Raw genomic sequence first — 17,637 nt, forward strand, 5'->3', positions numbered from 1 at the left:
AAGTCAGAATGAAGGTCCTATCATATCTTTTCTCCCAGAGAAAAGCCCAAGCCACTTGGATTCAAGGTCACCTGCTTCCAAAGACAATTGACAGTTTCTTCTCCCTGAGGGTGGAAAATTACTAAATCATGTTAAGATTCATCTATCTCTCTCTCTGGATTATGATACTTCAAAGAAAAGAAAAGTTTATTTGATTTAAGTATTCCTGTGGATTGTGGACTATTCTATTGAGAATTATTAAAGACTCTATTTTAGTGAGGATGTAAAAGTTGAAAAGCTTTTCCAGTCTAAAGTAGCTTTAGTGGTTTCTGTCACATAGCAAATGAATAGAGGAAATAGCAGCCTTTGGGTTCTCTCAGTCAAGTGTTCTTGCTTTTGAAAGGCTGAGTGTTGTGGTGAAGTGTCTGTTTAGTTCCTTTGCCCATGTTTTATTGGACTTTGTTGTTGTTATACAGTTTTATGAGTTCTCAGTATATCATTGATGTCAGTCTTTTGTAAGATGTATGATGTGCATTTTCTTCCATTAGTAGGGTGTCTTTTCACTTTAGTTACATTCAAACAGCCCACAAGCACATGAAAAAATGGTCATTATCACTTATTATTGGAGAAATGCAAATCAAGACCATAATGAGATACCAGTTAGCACTTGTAAGAATGGCACATACCCAAAAGACCAGAAACAAGAGTTGGTGAGGATGTGCAGAAAAGGGAACTCTTCCATACTGCTTGTGCAAATGTAAACTGGTCCAGTCCTTACCAGAAGCAGTAAGGAGGGGGGGGTCTCAAAATATTAAACAAGGATCAGTCATTTGATCCAGTAACTCCACTCCTAGGCATCTAGTAGAAAAATTCAAAGACACTAATTTGAAAAGAAACTTGCACTCCTAGGGTTTTTGCAACACTACTTAGTATAGTTAAATCTGATGCACAACCTAAGTGCTGTAGATGAAGATTTGGCATATATACACAACAGGATACTGCTCAGCAATCAACAAACATAAACTCATTTGCTGGATGGAGCATGAATAGAGAGTGCTAAGCGAAATAAACTAGAAGGAGAATGATACATACCAGATGGTGTCACTAATATGTGGACTATAAAGTAACTAAACTAATAGTCAGATAAAGACAAGCTTAAAATAAGCCCTTTAGCTGCCTACAGAACTGAAGCACCAAGTTAGGGCAGGTCGAGGGGAAAGATAATAACAAAGGAGGAAGGGAACACAATGGTCTAGGGTGGTGGAATATAAGTGAGTTGGCAGTGGGTATACTCCAGTGGTGATGCCTGGTGGGGCTAGCTCAAAATTTCCTCAATGAAAAATAAATTAATTAATTAAAAAATTAAGCATAATAAAGAATGACTATTAGTTTCTTAGACAGCTCTGAGAAGTGAGCTCACAGATTTGGGTTCTGCTACCTTATCTTGTCAGTAGAAAATAGTGGCATATGAACAAATCTTCCATAAGTTTCAGGGGCAATTTTAAAATCTATACCAGTATGATTATTCATAATTTATATACAGTTTTGATCATGACCAAAATAAATGAAGCATGTTATACTCTTATGCACTACAAAAGTTTGATTCTGTTCAGGTCGCTCTACAAGGTTAATTATTTGTTTTTATTCTGCAGCCTCCACCTCAGATATATGACAAACAGTTGGATGAACGAGAACACACCATTGAAGAATGGAAAGGTGACTTCTTAAATAAAAATTTTTTTTGTTGTTGAAACTCAGAATTATCCTCAGGGCTCTTCTATTTAAAATCTTCTAAAACAGATGCATTAAATTCCTTGGAAAAATCCACTGAGGGATTCATTGCCAATTTAATTTTGCTTTATATAGTTGAAAATTATTTATAAAAAAATCTAGTAAGTTATATACACTTGTTTTGATTACTGTATTCTATCCCACTCACAATAAATCAAACAAAATAAACATTCTTAATTTAGAATGTTACGACCACAAAAAATATGAAAATAAAGCAATAGCAGGTGATTTTCTAATTGCTATACTCTTAGACTATTTCAGAACTCCTAAAACTTCATCTATCTTTCATACTAACAACAATTTTATATTTACTCAAGAATAAAAAGAATTAATTACTAAAGTCTTTTAAAATACTGCTGATTGTCAAAGTATTGTCACAGTAAAGGACAAACTTTCATTTAAAATTTCAAAGTTAAACACTCCATGTTTTTATATAAATTTATAACACACCAGATAAAATTAAAATGATGATTTAGACATTAGAAATAAAAATGTAGTTATATGAATTCATTCACTGAATTTGTAGGAATTGTGAATTTGTTAGAAAATTTATATACCTAAGTGGCTTATTTCCCCTTTAAAATAGGAAAGAAATTAATATGTATTTTCAACAAACTTTTCCAATAAAAGCATATCAAACTTGTAAAGAATTCAAGTAATATAAATCACTGTTGAATAAGACATATATGAGAAAACAAAGTAGAGGTCATAGCAAAGTCAGAATGAGCAAGAACATAAAAGGAAAAAGTTAAAGGGATGAAACAATAGAACTGCCTTGAAATAACTGATAATAGTTATTTGGGAGAATAAAACTAAAGAGACATACCAGTTAGGAGACAATGAAGAAATAAAGGATAGGAAGAAGCAAATAGTATCTTAAAATAGTAAAGATCACACTGGCCTCAGAAACATATTGGAGAATCTAGCTAGTAAATCATGTAAAAAAATTAAAGATGTTGAATTATAGAAAAAGTAGAAAGGAAAGCAGCTACTCTTACAGGTTAGTAGAGTAAATAAGTGATAGAACATAAGCATAATTTGAGAAGATGGGCTAAGGTGTAAGAAACTGGAGGAAAAAATGCCAGCAAAGAATGATAGTTACATAAACTATAAGTCTTTGCAAAACAAGAATGTTTGATTTTTTTTTTTAGTGCTGGGTTTATGGCTAGTTTATTTTGACAAATACGAATTTTGGGTCTGAAAACCAGATGGAAATCTGTTAAGGATTTGTAATATTTTAAAATAAGGAGCATATGTATGTGATTTAGGAAATGAATATAAAATGGATTTTCAAAACTAAAAGATTAAAGTATTCCAGAGAAAAAATTAAAATGTACCAAAAATCAGCAAAAAAATTTAAATGCATAAGTGTATTCTCCAAATATTTAGTCAGATGCTTTACAGAACTTTTGCCAAGTTATGTACTAATGCAAAAAAAACATAGAGGAATAAAGGAATCTCAATTGCTTTTGAATCAATTTAACTCAACCCCATTAAAATGTTATTTGTCACGAACTAATGCACCTTCTGTGTGGATTAAAGATAAATTTGTGTTTTTTTTATAATAAAAATTCTGATAATTCTCTTGCAGAACTTATCTACAAAGAAGTAATGAATTCAGAAGAAAAGACTAAAAATGGTGTAGTAAAAGGACAACCTTCTCCTTCAGGTACTCACTCTCAGTGAATAACTAATAAATTGGTACCTGTGCATTTTATTGTTATGTTATTGTTTTGAGGAAGGCTTATAGCTAATAAAATAGAACCAATTCAGTCAAAATATGGACAAAAGAGTTAAACAGACTCTTCTCTAAATAAGACATACAAATGGCCAACGTATGTCTTCTCTAAAGAAGACATACAAATGGAAAAATGCCCACTGTCACTTACCATCAGAGAAATGCAAGTCAAAACCACAAAGCAAATGAACCAACTAAAAAATGCCAAATTAAAAAAACAAAAACAAAAACAAAAACAAAAACAAAAAACAACATAGGTCAGGCATCTGATCTAGCAATGCCATTCCTAGGTAATTACCAAAAAATGCAAAAACATTCATTCAAAGGGATATATACTCTGTGTTTAATGCAGCATTATTTACTATAACTAAGTCATACAGACAACTTAAGTGTCCAAAAAAAGATGAGTAGATTAAGAACATGTGGTATATCTACACATGGAATACTATTCAGCTATAAAAAGGATGAAAAGTTGTTGCCCATCCTGATACTAAGCTTCCTTATCTTGACGGATCTTTGTCTCTTATGGTAGCTTTATTTCATAGGTGGTATGTGGGGAGAACAGACTGAGAAACTGTGGATAAGAGGATCTTTTATATTTGCTCTAGCTCTAACATTCTATAACCACTGCTTTTGCAAGAAAATTAATTTCTATTCATGGACTGCTATTCCCTCAGCAGTCTCTAAAAATCAATTCAGAAAGCAAACAGCACTCTATAGTTGAAAACAAATTCCTGTGCAAGTAAAATCTGATAGCAGAAGTGAGTACAATTACTTAAGTCCAGATTCATTGCTTCTTGGTATACAAAATTCCATCAATAAATTTCAAATCCACATATTATTCTGCGAATATACATTTAGCTTCCTATTTACATTTTAGAAGCATCACTAAAACATGGGTTTGGATGTCAGGACCATTTTGTCACTGAGAAGCTGCATTAACTTATTTTATTCCCTTGATGCATTGTTGCTGTGATGGAATATTAGGAGAGTCTATATTGTAATATTAATTCATCCCTAACTATCTGCAAACTAAAATGATATGCAAAATTAATGAGAAAAAGTGACTATGATATAGAATATAGAAGGCTAAGTTTCAAGCCTTCTTCGTGTTTGCTTTCCTTTTAAAATTTAGTTTACTGCATATACACATAGACACGTACCTTCCTGCATGTGTACCTATGCACACACACATATACAGGTGTACCAAGAAAAATTAACTAAAGGTGACCAGGCTAAATGAAATAACTTAGAAGGAGAAAGAAAATTACTAGATAATTCATTCATATATAAACTATCAAGAAAGCAATATATCAATAAGATAATACAAGAAAAAAGGAATGTAGTACTAATATATACAACATAGATGTGCCTGGAAGCATTATGTTCAATGAAAGTAACCAGATCACCTGTTATATGATTCCATCTCTATGAAGTGTCCAGAATAGAGAGAAATTAGGGTAGTTATTGTATAGGCTTAGAAGGTGGGGCAAGGGGGTAGCTGAAGTTAAATGGCTTCTTTCGGTTAGAATGAAAATATTCTAAAATTGACACATATTTGTGAATATAATGAAAACTTCTGAATTATGCATTTTAAATGGATGAATTTTGGGATATGTGAGTTGCAGATCTACAAAGCTTTCACCAAAAAAAAAAAATTAAGTTAAATATAGCCAAAGGCTAGTTTGAATAGTAATTTGTTATTATGGAATGATGAAATGATGAATATAACCTAGTCTTAGAGAAAACAGGATGCTGGACCAGAACTGAGATTGCTACCAATTTCATATATTTCCATTTCTACTAGTGACAGCTTTATTTCTTCTGCTCTCATCCTGAAACCTGTGATTGGTCTTAATTCCATACTTATATTATTGATGACCGTCACTTTCTATATCCTAAAAAGTTTACTTGTCAGTGGACTTACGTCTAATTGCTGCAATTCTTTTCATTAATACCACCATGAGTTAAGTTTCCATGTTGTAATCTTCCTAACCAGTCTATAGAGTGATCTTTCAGATCCTACTGATCAGTGCTTACCCCATGGCTTTGTATCACTAATAATTTAAGCACAGTAACCTCTTCCCAATGTAAATAGGCCTCTTGTTACACACCAAGTTTTCTCCTTTACACTGTGCCCCATTTTGGGTTCTAAATTACCACATTCTTACATGACCTGTTGGGTTGCAAATATTGCCTTATCAAATACCACCACCACCAGGTGGTATTTTTTTTTTTTTAAGGATAATTTTCATATCTTTCTAAAAGGTTTTCATATTGTCCCAAAGAATAGGATATTTCCTGCCTATGGGTACTGCTGCTCCCTGCATTTAAATATTCACCTCTTGTTTTATTACTGCTTATTGGTTACATGTTCATTGGGAAGAAAGTTCTATGTGTGCCTAAGTGCTGAACCTTATAAGTAGTAGTATCTTGATACATGTTTATTAACTTGAAGTTTGCTAATGAGATCCTCCCTGAAAACATTGCTTGTTGTTTTTGTAAAGACTGATATCAAGAGGGAAACATAACTTCAATATAATATATAATTCAGTATGTTCTCATGCCAGTAAATATTCATTTGCCCTGTTAATTGTGAAGATAAATGAGCCAAGTTTTAAGTACATGAGTTGTTGCTATTGGCATTTGTTCAAGCTTCAGATAAAGACTTTCTGCTTTCAGGTGATTATTTGACTTATTATTTTGGGGGAATGTATTCCTATTTTTTTTTTTAGGCTGCATAACATGTTAATGATTCACAGGGATTAACATGTTAAAGATATGCCAGGGAGGCCCCACCTACATGTAAGAAGACCAAACCATTCCTTAAACCTTCCAACAACATGTAACCATCACAAATTATTTACCTTATACACATACCTAAATCTAGAATTGAGTCATTCAATCAATTTATAGAAAAGTGATTATGGAATCAGTCTTTCACTACATGATTTTTTTTTCATTACACAATTTTAAAGGGGAATATTCTAGACTTGAGAACATAGATTATGTAGGACATAGATATGTTGTTATCTTAGTATACATCATCTAGAGGCACAGAACTGCCATGTGCTAAAACTGACTCTGTCAGCTCAGTGCTAACTGTGCATTTCTCTCTTAAACAAAAATTTATTACCTCAAATTGGTGACCTGGAATCTGCCATGGAAGACTTAAGACATGGAATTGGCTGACTCCACAAATCAGGGCATTCTTCTCCCTCTGTGAGGCTCATTTGTAAAATTTTTATTGGCATATCGTGTGTATGTGAGGGGGCATGTATGCATGAGTGTGTACATATGCAGAGTGTACATTAATGTGTGTATATGCAATAAAATGTTTGAAAGAGAAAGAAATCACTAAGAAGGCTGAGCTTCTTATATTCTTTCTCATATTCCCCATTCTCATTAATGTTTGCATATCATTTTATTTTACCGAGTTAGGGATGAAATAATATTACAATATAGACTCTCCTAATATTCCAACACAGCAACAGTGGGCACCCTGCAGCAAGGGAAAAAAATAAGTTAATGCAGCTTCTCAGTGACAAAATGGTCTCAACACTTAAGACCATGTTTTAGTGATGTTTTTAAAATGTAAATAGGAAGCTAGATGTGCATTTGCAGAATAATATGCGGATTTGAAATTTATTGATGGAATTTTTGTTTATCAATAAGAAATGAATCTAGACTTGAGATGCATTTCCAAATAAGTAATTGTACTTGCTTTTGCTATCTGATTTCACTTGCACAGTGATTTGTTTTCAACTATAGTGTGCTGTTTGCTTTCTGAATTGATTTGTAAAGACTGCTGAGGGAATAGCAGTCCATGAATAGAAATTAATTTTCTTGCAAAAGCAGTGGTTATAGAATTTTAGAGCTAGAACAAATATAGGAGATCCTTTTATCCACAATTTCTCAGTCTGTTACAGCTGCACCCCACATTCCACCTGTGAAGTAATGCTGACATAAGTGACAAAGACTTGCCAAGGTACTGATGGTTAGTATCAGAGCAGATAAAGATTTTTCAGAAGCTCTGAGTAGAAGATAAAGCTTCCAAAGTGATTTTACTCTACAACCTTTCTCACATCATATTTTTCACACTGTATAAGTTTGGTGTCGCAACTAAATCACTGATCTAGAGTTCATTGATGTTATTTGCTTTTTTATTAAAAACCCCAGCTCCAAACATGTTGAGCTACAAGATCAAACAGAAAGGAAGTATTTCTCAGTGATTTTTTTCCATTCTTATATATCTAATAATTTTGTATATTTACCTTTTGTGGGGAGGAAGATAAAGTAATTTCCTCTTAAAAATTAGAACAACATATTCCCCTGAAATAATGAATATCATTTGGCCAATTTTTCATTTGTGTAGGTAACTTCTTTCCACAACCTTATTTTTTTTTCAAGTAAATTTGATAGTAGCTAATATAATTTAACTGAAACTCAGTTTTTTCCTGTAAATTTTAATGACATTTTTATTGATAACTTTGTAATGCTTTATTAGTGGCAAAAAGTTTTCTTAAAATGCACAGGTCTATTGCATTTTTTGGAATGTAATACAGAAGGACGGGATATTTCTAATCACATAATAGGATATACCAAGTACAAGTGAATATTAAAATCAAATTCAACTGAATTCAATCCTATTTAACATTTTCACAAATTCTTTGGCTGTAAATTAACCACCTGACCCTTCTATTTTTCTTTGGTTTTATGACTTATAAAGCTTTTTTATTGCCTACATAAGAACAGATTTGAAAGGATCATCTGGTAGAGCCAGAAAAGACTGTAGTCAAGAAACTACTTAGAAGTCATACAAACAAAGATTTTGAATGAAATAATGGGGCACTGCCATCTTACTTTTTTTATTGCATTACTTTTTATTGAGGTAACATTGGTTGAAAACACTATATATGATTTAGGGTATAGGTTCATACTTACTCAATTCTATGTTACAATACCATACACACCACCTAAACACCCATAATCCTCCACATATTCCATTAGGACTTCTTTCCCATTTCTGCCAACCAATATCCTCCCACTCTACTAGCTTCAATTCTGCAGTCAGATTTCCAGGGTTTATTTGGTTTAGTTTCACATATGAGTGCAATCATCTTGTAATTGTCTTTATCTTTCTGAGTTACTTTACGTAGCAGAATCACTTTAGGTTCATCCATGTTGTCTCAAAGGGAAAGATTTCAGTTTTGTTTTGTTTTCCATTTTTACAGCTGACTAATATTCCTTTGTATAGATATACCACATCTTCCAAATGCTCTCATCTGATGTTGGGCACTTGAGTTGTTTCCATAGTGTGGATATTATAAATATTGCAATGTACATAGGGGTACATATAGCCCTCCAAATGAATGTTTTTAGATTTTTCCTAGAGGTGTGGCTTCTAGATCATATTGCCAATTATTTTCATTATCTTGAAGAATATACATTCTCTTTTCCATAATGTTTGGGCACATCTACATTCCTGCAGTATATGTATATTCCTTTTCCTCCAAGTCTTTATCAACAACTGTTTTTGTTTGTTTTGACTATTCTCAGATGTGAGGTGAATATATATATCGTAGATGCCTGTGGGCCATCTACATGTTTTAGTTAGAGAAGTGTTTATTTAACTTTTCTGTCTATGTTTTGATTGGAAGAGAGAAACTCTTCCAAACAATACACAGAGGAAGCACTGGGAAAATTCAAGAGCGGGACCTCCCTGGTGGCGCAGCTAGTTAAGGTACAACACTAAGAAGCTAAAGGCACTTCAGCATGAGTTCGAGCTCCAGCCCAGAGATGATCCACATGGCGTGGCAGAACTCTCCTGACCCACCCACTGTTCCCCTCAGCAATGTACCTCATCAGTCAGCCTGTTTTACTCCCCACTTTGTCTCTGGTAAATCCTCTCACTGCCCTGCACCTCTGACCTGTACCCCAGTTCTTTATGCATAAATAAATAAATCTTAAAAATAAAAAAATCAGGGCCCTCCCTGGTGGCACAGCGGGTTAAAGCACAGCGCAAAGAAGCCTAAGCCACATCCGCATGAGTTCCATTCCCCGCCTGCCCCGGAGGAGATCCACATGGCGCGGCAGACCTCTCCTGACCCGCCCGCTGCTCCCCTCAGCAGTGTACTTTGTCGATCTGCCTGTTCTGTACCCCACTCTGTCTCTGGTGAATCCTCTCACCCTCCACATCTCTGGCCTGTACCCCAGTTCTGTACGAATAAATACATAAATCTTTAAAAAATAAATAAATAAAAAAATCAAGCACAATAACCAAGGGAACATTAGAAATACAGATGATAAACACACTGAACTTTGAATAAGTGAATATTAATTATTATTATTATTTTTAAAGATTCATTTATGCTTACAGAACTTGGGTACAGGCCAGAAATACAGTGGAGGTGAGAGGAATCACCAGAGACAGAGCGGGGAGCAGAACAGGCAAATCAACAAAGTACACTGCTGAGGAGAGAAGCCTATGAGACAGGAGAGGTCTGCCACGCCATGTGGGTTACCTCCCTGGTCGGGGATTGAACTCACCTGAAGGCGGCTGCAGCTGGCTTCTTAGTTCTATGCTTTAACTCATTGGGCTGCCAAGGAGGGCCCATGAATATTTATTTTTAATTGCATCCAATATTGAGAAAAGAAAGGGCAGGATTATTACAACTCAGAAGTAATGGAATGTAAATAGCTAACTGATACACAAAAGGGGAAGAAAGACAACTATGACAAAATATTTCCATTTGCCAAAACAGTTTAGTAGTCTGAACACTACAGTGGGCAGAAATTTGCTTTCCTCAGACAACCTACCTAGAAGAATACACACAAAAAGACACTTGGTATTTTAAAAATTAAGTACTTATTCTATGATTAAGAGTAGAGTTTACTGAAGACAGGAGAAATAAAGAAGTATAATCTAAAAGTTAATGAAAACATAAGTATAAGTTATACATGTAACACAATTATAGGTAAAAAGTGTCCAACTTATATACACAACACTCAGTATATTCCAAATATATGTTGAAAACATGTTGATTATTAAAAATAAGTGCTGAAGGACTGTTAGGTATTTCAGAAGCACAGCCTGCATTGTAATCCCCTGTATATGAAATGTTTATTAAAAGCCCTTTTGATTTTTCTGCCTTCATTCAACATTATTTATAGAGTGAGAGTTTTTTCTGAGGAAATTTTCTGTCTTTGTGTAATTTCTCTAGATGTCATTGTTATGGGTTTGCCTTTACTTGTAAAAATCAAGCTATGTTTCCCTAAGAAAGTCTTCTCTTTGCTAAGTCTTATCTGATGCTTGCTTGAGTCAGTGCTCAGCTCTCACCACACCATTTAGAGGAGTCCACATAATCAACTCCAATCAAAAAAGGAGGAAAAGTTTATCAAGAGAAGACCAGGACTATTGTAGTATACTTTGAAATACTTTTTGATTTGCACTGCAATAAAACTTTTAAAACTTTCAAACTATTTATTTTGCTGTAGTTGAAATAAAACATGCCAGATGTGTTAGCTTTATGAAAGCCCTATGTCCAGTTTTAATCTTTAACCTCTCGTAAGGATGTGGAAAACTTACCTTCTGAGCCATCCATCATAGTGATACCAAATTATTAAATACCAAAACTAATGACAGAAATGAGATATTAGGATAATTTAATCTTGAATCAGAGGGAAAAACAGAGCTGGACATTTGGTTCATGTGAGGGAGTCAAGTGTTGTTCACTAGGATATGTCACAAGAAGAAATTAACTGAATTAGTACTAAGTCTAAAAGGATATAATTAAGTAAAATTGGAATAATGAAGCCCGCTTAACTAAACATCACACTTTATTCTTACAGTGAGAGTAGTCATTTACAGGAAAATTTTTTTTTTTAAAGATTTATTTTTTTCACACAGAACTTGGGTACAGGCCAGAGATGCGGAGGGTGAGAGGCTTCACCAGAGACAGAGTGGGGAGCAGAACAGGCAGATCGACGAAGTACACTGCTGAGGGGAGCAGCGGGCGGGTCAGGAGAAGTCTGCCACGCCATGTGGTCACCTCCGGGGCAGGCGGGAATCGAACTCATGCGAAGTGGCTTTAGCTTCTCAGTGCTGTGCTTTAACCCGCTGCACCACCAGGGAGGGCCCATTTACAGGAAAATTTTAACAAGAGTTCTTGTTAAATTTCTCTAGAGACATTTACAAGGCATTGATATTTTTAGGATTTTAAAATTCTTTGAATATGAAAATATCATGATATAAAAGAATATAATTATATTAAGCTAGTAAAAAATACCAGAAGTTTTATAGTTCTTTTTATTACTTGAGGATTAGTGAATGCTTTATCTTTTTTTTTTCTGTATCTTCCCATAATTGACAGAAATATCATCAACAAATCAAAAACTTAAATACACATGGATGCATATGTCTAGTCTAGGTGTGTAGGTCCTCTCCAGATACTGCCAAAATTTTATCACATTCTTTCTACAGGCAAGAATTTTTCGCCCAGTAACAAGGAGAGTGTGCTAATCCTTTCACTTCATTAGACTTTTTTTCTGATTTATTCAACCTCTGTCATACTATTGTAATCTATTTTTGATTTACTACTTTTTCACCAAATATATCTTGCAAACTATATTGATTCAAATATGATACAATTTTAAGGAGAATTATTAATCTTTTATCTTACCAGATAATTCTTCAGAAGATACTTCTGATAGCAAACTGTTTCATAAAGCATACATTTACTACCCATATTATTTAAGTGTAAAGAATTTCTAATAAGAAAAACCCTAAGTTGTTTCTGTAGTATCATGATTTTATTAAATGATGTTATGGCATCTCTGACTCACCTTTCCTTCATAGTTTTCAATGTTAATGTAATTCAGTAAATGTTTACTGAGTGATTACTGAGCAAGTTTTTCCTCAAAGTTTCAAAATCTTCATGTTCCTGCATTTATAAATAAAATATTTTTTTGAAAATTGATGTAAGTTACCAATTCAGATTTTTATCTGTAGATTCCCAGGTAAGTAAGCTTGCTGGAAAGTACATATATGAATAAAAGCAACATTCATTGAAAGCCCTGCTTTTTCTATGTGTATTTGAAGTGTGATGTCATATGAATGACTATGTAATAACATTTACTTAATACACCTTCTTTTCCCTAGAGCTATAGTCTACATGTAATTCAAATTTCTGGGCTTCATCTCAGGTCTAGAACTCTTGCCTGGATTTGCCTTATAAGCTGCCTACATTAAATCATGTAGGTTCAGGTCATTGCATGAAAGGGCTTTTGCTCACCTATCTTCTCCATAGCCATGTGGCCTCAACCCTTAATTCTGTTGTCTCTGAAGATCATTTTAAAATGAAAATGCCTTTACTCCACCCAGTACCAGATATAGTGATATCGGAGGTATGGGAATGGATGAGTTTGAAGTGGGTTTCAGTTTATTCAAGAATATGGCAGATGAATCTCAAATAGAGCAAGAACTTGTAACTATTGCCCTAGTTGTGAATAACTTGCTCCAGGGACATTGCATTTTTGCCTTGATTTTCATCAACTACCATAGTGCCCTGACTTGTTCTAGGAAACCTTGTCAAATGAATGTTAGACTAGACAGACCTCTTGAATTGCCTATGACTGCCTTCCAAGCGATGTTGACTTGAGTCTAGTTCCAGATTTAGTCATGTGGGTCTTCATTTTCTTAGCACAGGTGCAGCAGTGAACAGCAGTGAGAGTCTCCCTCCATCCTCGTCAGTCAACGACATCTCCTCCATGTCCACCGACCAGACCCTGGCATCCGACACTGACAGCAGCTTGGAAGCCTCGGCAGGCCCCCTGGGTTGTTGCAGGTGACTAGCCGCCTGCCTGCGAAACCCAGCGTTCTTCAGGAGATGATGTGATGGAACACACACGCAGACATGCACGCACACACACACAGACACACGGTGACAAGAAAACCTCAAGGGAGAAAAGTCTAAGTCTAAAATTAAAACAAATCTTTCAGCCTGCTTCTTCTCCAGAGTTCTGTATTGCAGCTCAGCCAAATGTGTATTTAACTTCTAGTTGCACTTGCTTTGATCTTCTTCCAACGATGCTTACACAGAAAGTAAATCAATCAAACCCAATTAGAGAAGCCTTTTCCATAAAGTGTAATTTTAATGGCTGCAAAACCAGCAACCTGTAATTGCCCTTCCAAATGGCATGACAAGGTGTGCAGTGGCCCCATCAGCATGTGTGTGTCTCTATCTTGCATCTACCTGCTCCTTATGGCCTAGTCAGATGGATGTAGATACAGATCCGCATGTGTCTGTATTTATACAGCACTACTTACTTAGAGATGCTACTGTCAGTGTCCTCAGGGCTCAGCCAAGACATCATGCACTGGGGTACCACATGGTTCATTTCATGTGATCTATTACTCTGACATAAACCCATCTGTAATATATTGCCAGTATATAAGCTGTTTAGTTTGTTAATTGATTAAGCTGTATGTCTTATAAGAAACATGTAAGTGGGGGGATTACGGGGGGAGTGAGCTCTCTCGGACCCTTGAAGATGTAGCTTCCAAATTTGAACTGATTAAATGGCACCTGTATACCAATTTGTAGAAAGAACATATGTGATGCTTACGTACAGTGCGGGGGGGCGGGAAGGGGTAAGAGTTTCGAGGTACTAAATGGTTTGGCCCTTAGAAGAAGTTGGAAATAAAAAACAAAGGTCTTTTCTCTGATATGAGAGGGTAGGAGAGACTAGAGAGTAGGTTGCAGTGTGCAAGATCTAAAGGAGATTCCTGCCCAGATACCAGGAGCCACCGACACCCATACTTTAGAGATAGACCCCATTTGTCATTTAAAAGTTATGTGTCTCAACTGGATAGCAAGTGACAGGTGGAGAAGCAGAGTCATTTTGTATATCTCAGGCGGCAGGAGCCCCTCGTTGGGACACAGCAGAATTGTCTTTATATGATTTCCTTTGCAGAAAATGAGCCTACTTAAAATACTTTCCCATTTTAAGTTACATTTGCCATGAGTGTGCTACTTTCCAGAACTATACCCTGCGCAGATTTAAGTTGAGAAGAAACATTATTTTCCTCATCTGAAATAGAAAATTAAATAATTAAAAAATAAATATATACCCAACGCCCAGGGTGATCCTCAGGTTAGCCTTTGAAAGCATTTCTGCAGACATTATTTATTCCTCAGGGGGTTCCCTGTCTCCATCATGTGACTGATGTTTCATGTTTATTTATTTTTGTAAATTTAAGCAATCCAAGAAGGGCTGGTAATCTAAGTTTTGTACTGCAGTCGATGTGACAGCAATAACTATGCCCATAAGTTACTGCTGCTAAGTAGCTTTAGCAATATGAGTTTGTCTTAAAAGCCATGAAACATTTATGTCAATGCTTAGGAAAATCACCTGCTTTTAGCTGAAATTAAATGAAAGTGCTTTGCCAAGCACTGAAGGAGGCACTGTGAAACATCTTGGTTATATACAAGGCAATATGAGGGTGACTTCTCAGCAATAATAGGGACCAGGTCAAAGCTTCTCTTCTTAATCACTTTGGTGGAGTATCCATCACAGTTATTTGCACTCTGACCATGTTGCTGCTCACCAATGTGGTGATATTTCACCTGAAGAAGTGAGATGCCTGAAGTAGGTGGTTGATGAGTGTGAAATGACTGGTAAATGGAATTCCTTACAACAGAGCAAAAAAGAATGCCAATAGTCTGAAAACTGCCTTAAATTCAACAAAAGGGAAGCTTTGTCTTCTTTCAAGCAATAGAGTCACCCCCTACCATCCCAGGACAGCAATGCTGCTGTTGATGAGATTGCTTCACACGGTGAGATTCAAGACAAGGGATTATTTGTTCAAAATGGGGAGAACTCCCATTACTGCAACCTTCCCCTAGCAATAAAGTGGCCCATTTTCCAACTTACTACCATTTTTTTTTTGGGTTAATATTGCAGACAACCTGATCTTAAAATGCCTCTGGGTCACATATGCTCTCTTTTCTACCATACCCCCATTCCTTTTAAAAATCTCCTCTTCTCTGTATCCCTTATTCTATATTTATCTCTTTTCCCATATTCTTCTCAGTGTAATACCTGTGTTCCCTCCACTTTTGGCTTTCTGCCACTTGGGATTAAGTGCAGAGAGAACTCAGCTGTCTGAAAGAAAGTGGGTAGCAAGAAGAATTTCATCACCACAAAATGACTTCAAAACAGAAAAAAAAAAAAATCTCCAGGCAGCATTTTAGAAGTGCTTGACAGGTAGACTGGCTTTCATATTTGCACAAGTGGTGATTTAGTTATTTATATTTTGCTTAGATTAAACCAGGCAAGAACTAAGCAATGCCTCCACCTTACTAATGCTGCCTTCCCTATACTCTACTGGTTTAATCTTCCCTGTTGTATAGCTCTTGGGAGTTGATTATTTTAGCCAGATCTCCTTTATGAACTAAAAAAAAAGTGGAGCACGTATCTCAGATTGAAGTATTATGCAAATAGAGCAAAGATTTTCGCTTCTTGACTGCTTATGGGATTTATTTTACTCGGCGATCAGGCAAGAGGAGAGATGAGATGGTATACAGAGAATCCTCATTTCAAAAGTCCTCCAATCCTGTACATGGTGATTATAGTCTCAGTTTCATAGAATATATTATACTTTGAGTCTTTTTGTTTTCTAAAACAACACACACACACACACACACACACACACACACTAATCTCTCCTTATATGATCACTGTCACTTCCAAAGGATTCTCTTGCTTTTCAGTTAGTGAAGTCTCAAGACACCTGCATTACATTCGTGGAAAAAGTGAAGCCTGTGGCCAGGTGCTCTTTTGAAGTCACCCCTGTGAGAAGCCAACCTGTTACTGCCTAAAAGGTCATTGTTTACACAGTGATCCTGAATGAAATGTTCCAGAGTATGCTCATTGTACCCACATGTAGCACGTTCGGGAGAGATTCATTGTTGGGGTAACTTGGTGACATCACATTCCTTTCACATATTAGTATGTATTTTGTGGGCCAGTGTGTATATTTTTAAAAGGAGATGAGGGAGAACATTTCAAAAAGATAATTTCTTCTTATGGAATAAAAAGTGGCAGTAATCTTGCATCTTCAAGAATCTGATGCTTGAACTTTGTAAGGATGTACCCCACAGGTGACTCTGTGGCTGCGCAAATCCCTCCAATTAAAGTAAGCTATTTAATTGAGGGTTGAAAAGTTGTGTTCTTCTCAATCTATTATCACTACTAGAAAAGTTTTACCTAAGAATGCTGATAGCAGCTGACTGGTGAATCGGCAAGTAGAATAGATGAGAAAAAAATAAACCTTTTTAGGACCTGTTATGGGTGGGAGGTGGGGAAACCAAAAGCAAAATTGATGTTTAAATTTTAAATATTCACTGCAAAATATAAATTACACAAAATCTATTTTTCTTATTTGTCTTTACCTTGAAAAGAAGTCTTGAAAAAACTATGCTCTAAGAATATTATCAGCCAAATTTACAGAAAAACTTATCATGTACAACTCAGAGATAACAATAAAATTATCCCAAGAATCTTCAATGCACAGAATTTGGATCTGAAGAGGAATTCCTCTTCCTATTCACAACCCTTTCATCCACACACACACAAAGTTGTGAGAGTCCAACATTTTACAGATACCATCTAGCCAAGCAGGGAACCCCCTTTCTGTAAAAGCAGCAAACAAGTTACAATGTAAATAGTAGTATCAGTTGTTTTCATGTAATTGAAATATAAGATTTTTTTCTTTTTTGCCACTTAGTTCTTTCACTGTCTGAAATGGTTCACTTTGATCCATTTCCTCAGTCACATGGAAATGGAAGGCTTCTTTTTATATATGAATCCTGTATATCTAACTTTTATTATGTGGGACCAATGGCCAGTATATTCTAGTAGAAAAGAATCTCCCAACCCTTATCTAGCATTAAGCTGTTCACCTTGCCATGTTTATCTTGCAATGAGACCTGACTTGCATTTGCCTGCTTCTTTGCATGACTGGACTCCAAAGACTATTCCCAATGATGAGAATTGTCCTGTGTCTGTGTTTATAAAATGGAATTGAAGCACATACACTCATTCATACATAGTTCACCCTTATAGTT

General features: G+C 35.4%; 1 protein-coding gene across 6 annotated transcripts in view; it reads left to right on the forward strand.

Moving 5' to 3' along the window:
- The window catches only part of MAPK10 (mitogen-activated protein kinase 10), a 273,244-nt gene extending 259,126 nt beyond the window's left edge, over window positions 1-14,118 (forward strand). For 4 of the 6 annotated variants that reach the window (XM_004681143.2, XM_012724142.1, XM_004681142.2 and 1 more), the window contains 3 exons: window positions 1,632-1,695; window positions 3,362-3,439; window positions 13,215-14,118. In XM_004681143.2, coding sequence (XP_004681200.1) covers window positions 1,632-1,695; window positions 3,362-3,439; window positions 13,215-13,357 — 285 coding nt within the window. In that variant the 3' untranslated portion in view covers window positions 13,358-14,118. Of the gene's footprint in view, window positions 1-1,631; window positions 1,696-3,361; window positions 3,440-13,209 lie in introns of all 6 variants that reach the window. The other 2 variants (XM_004681144.2, XM_012724143.1) reach the window with 1 other exon arrangement.
- Window positions 14,119-17,637: the final 3,519 nt, after the last annotated feature.

Source organism: Condylura cristata, unplaced genomic scaffold, assembly GCF_000260355.1.
Source record: "Condylura cristata isolate star-nosed mole 26May11 unplaced genomic scaffold, ConCri1.0 scaffold00012, whole genome shotgun sequence".
In the NCBI taxonomy this organism is placed as follows: Eukaryota; Metazoa; Chordata; class Mammalia; order Eulipotyphla; family Talpidae; genus Condylura; species Condylura cristata.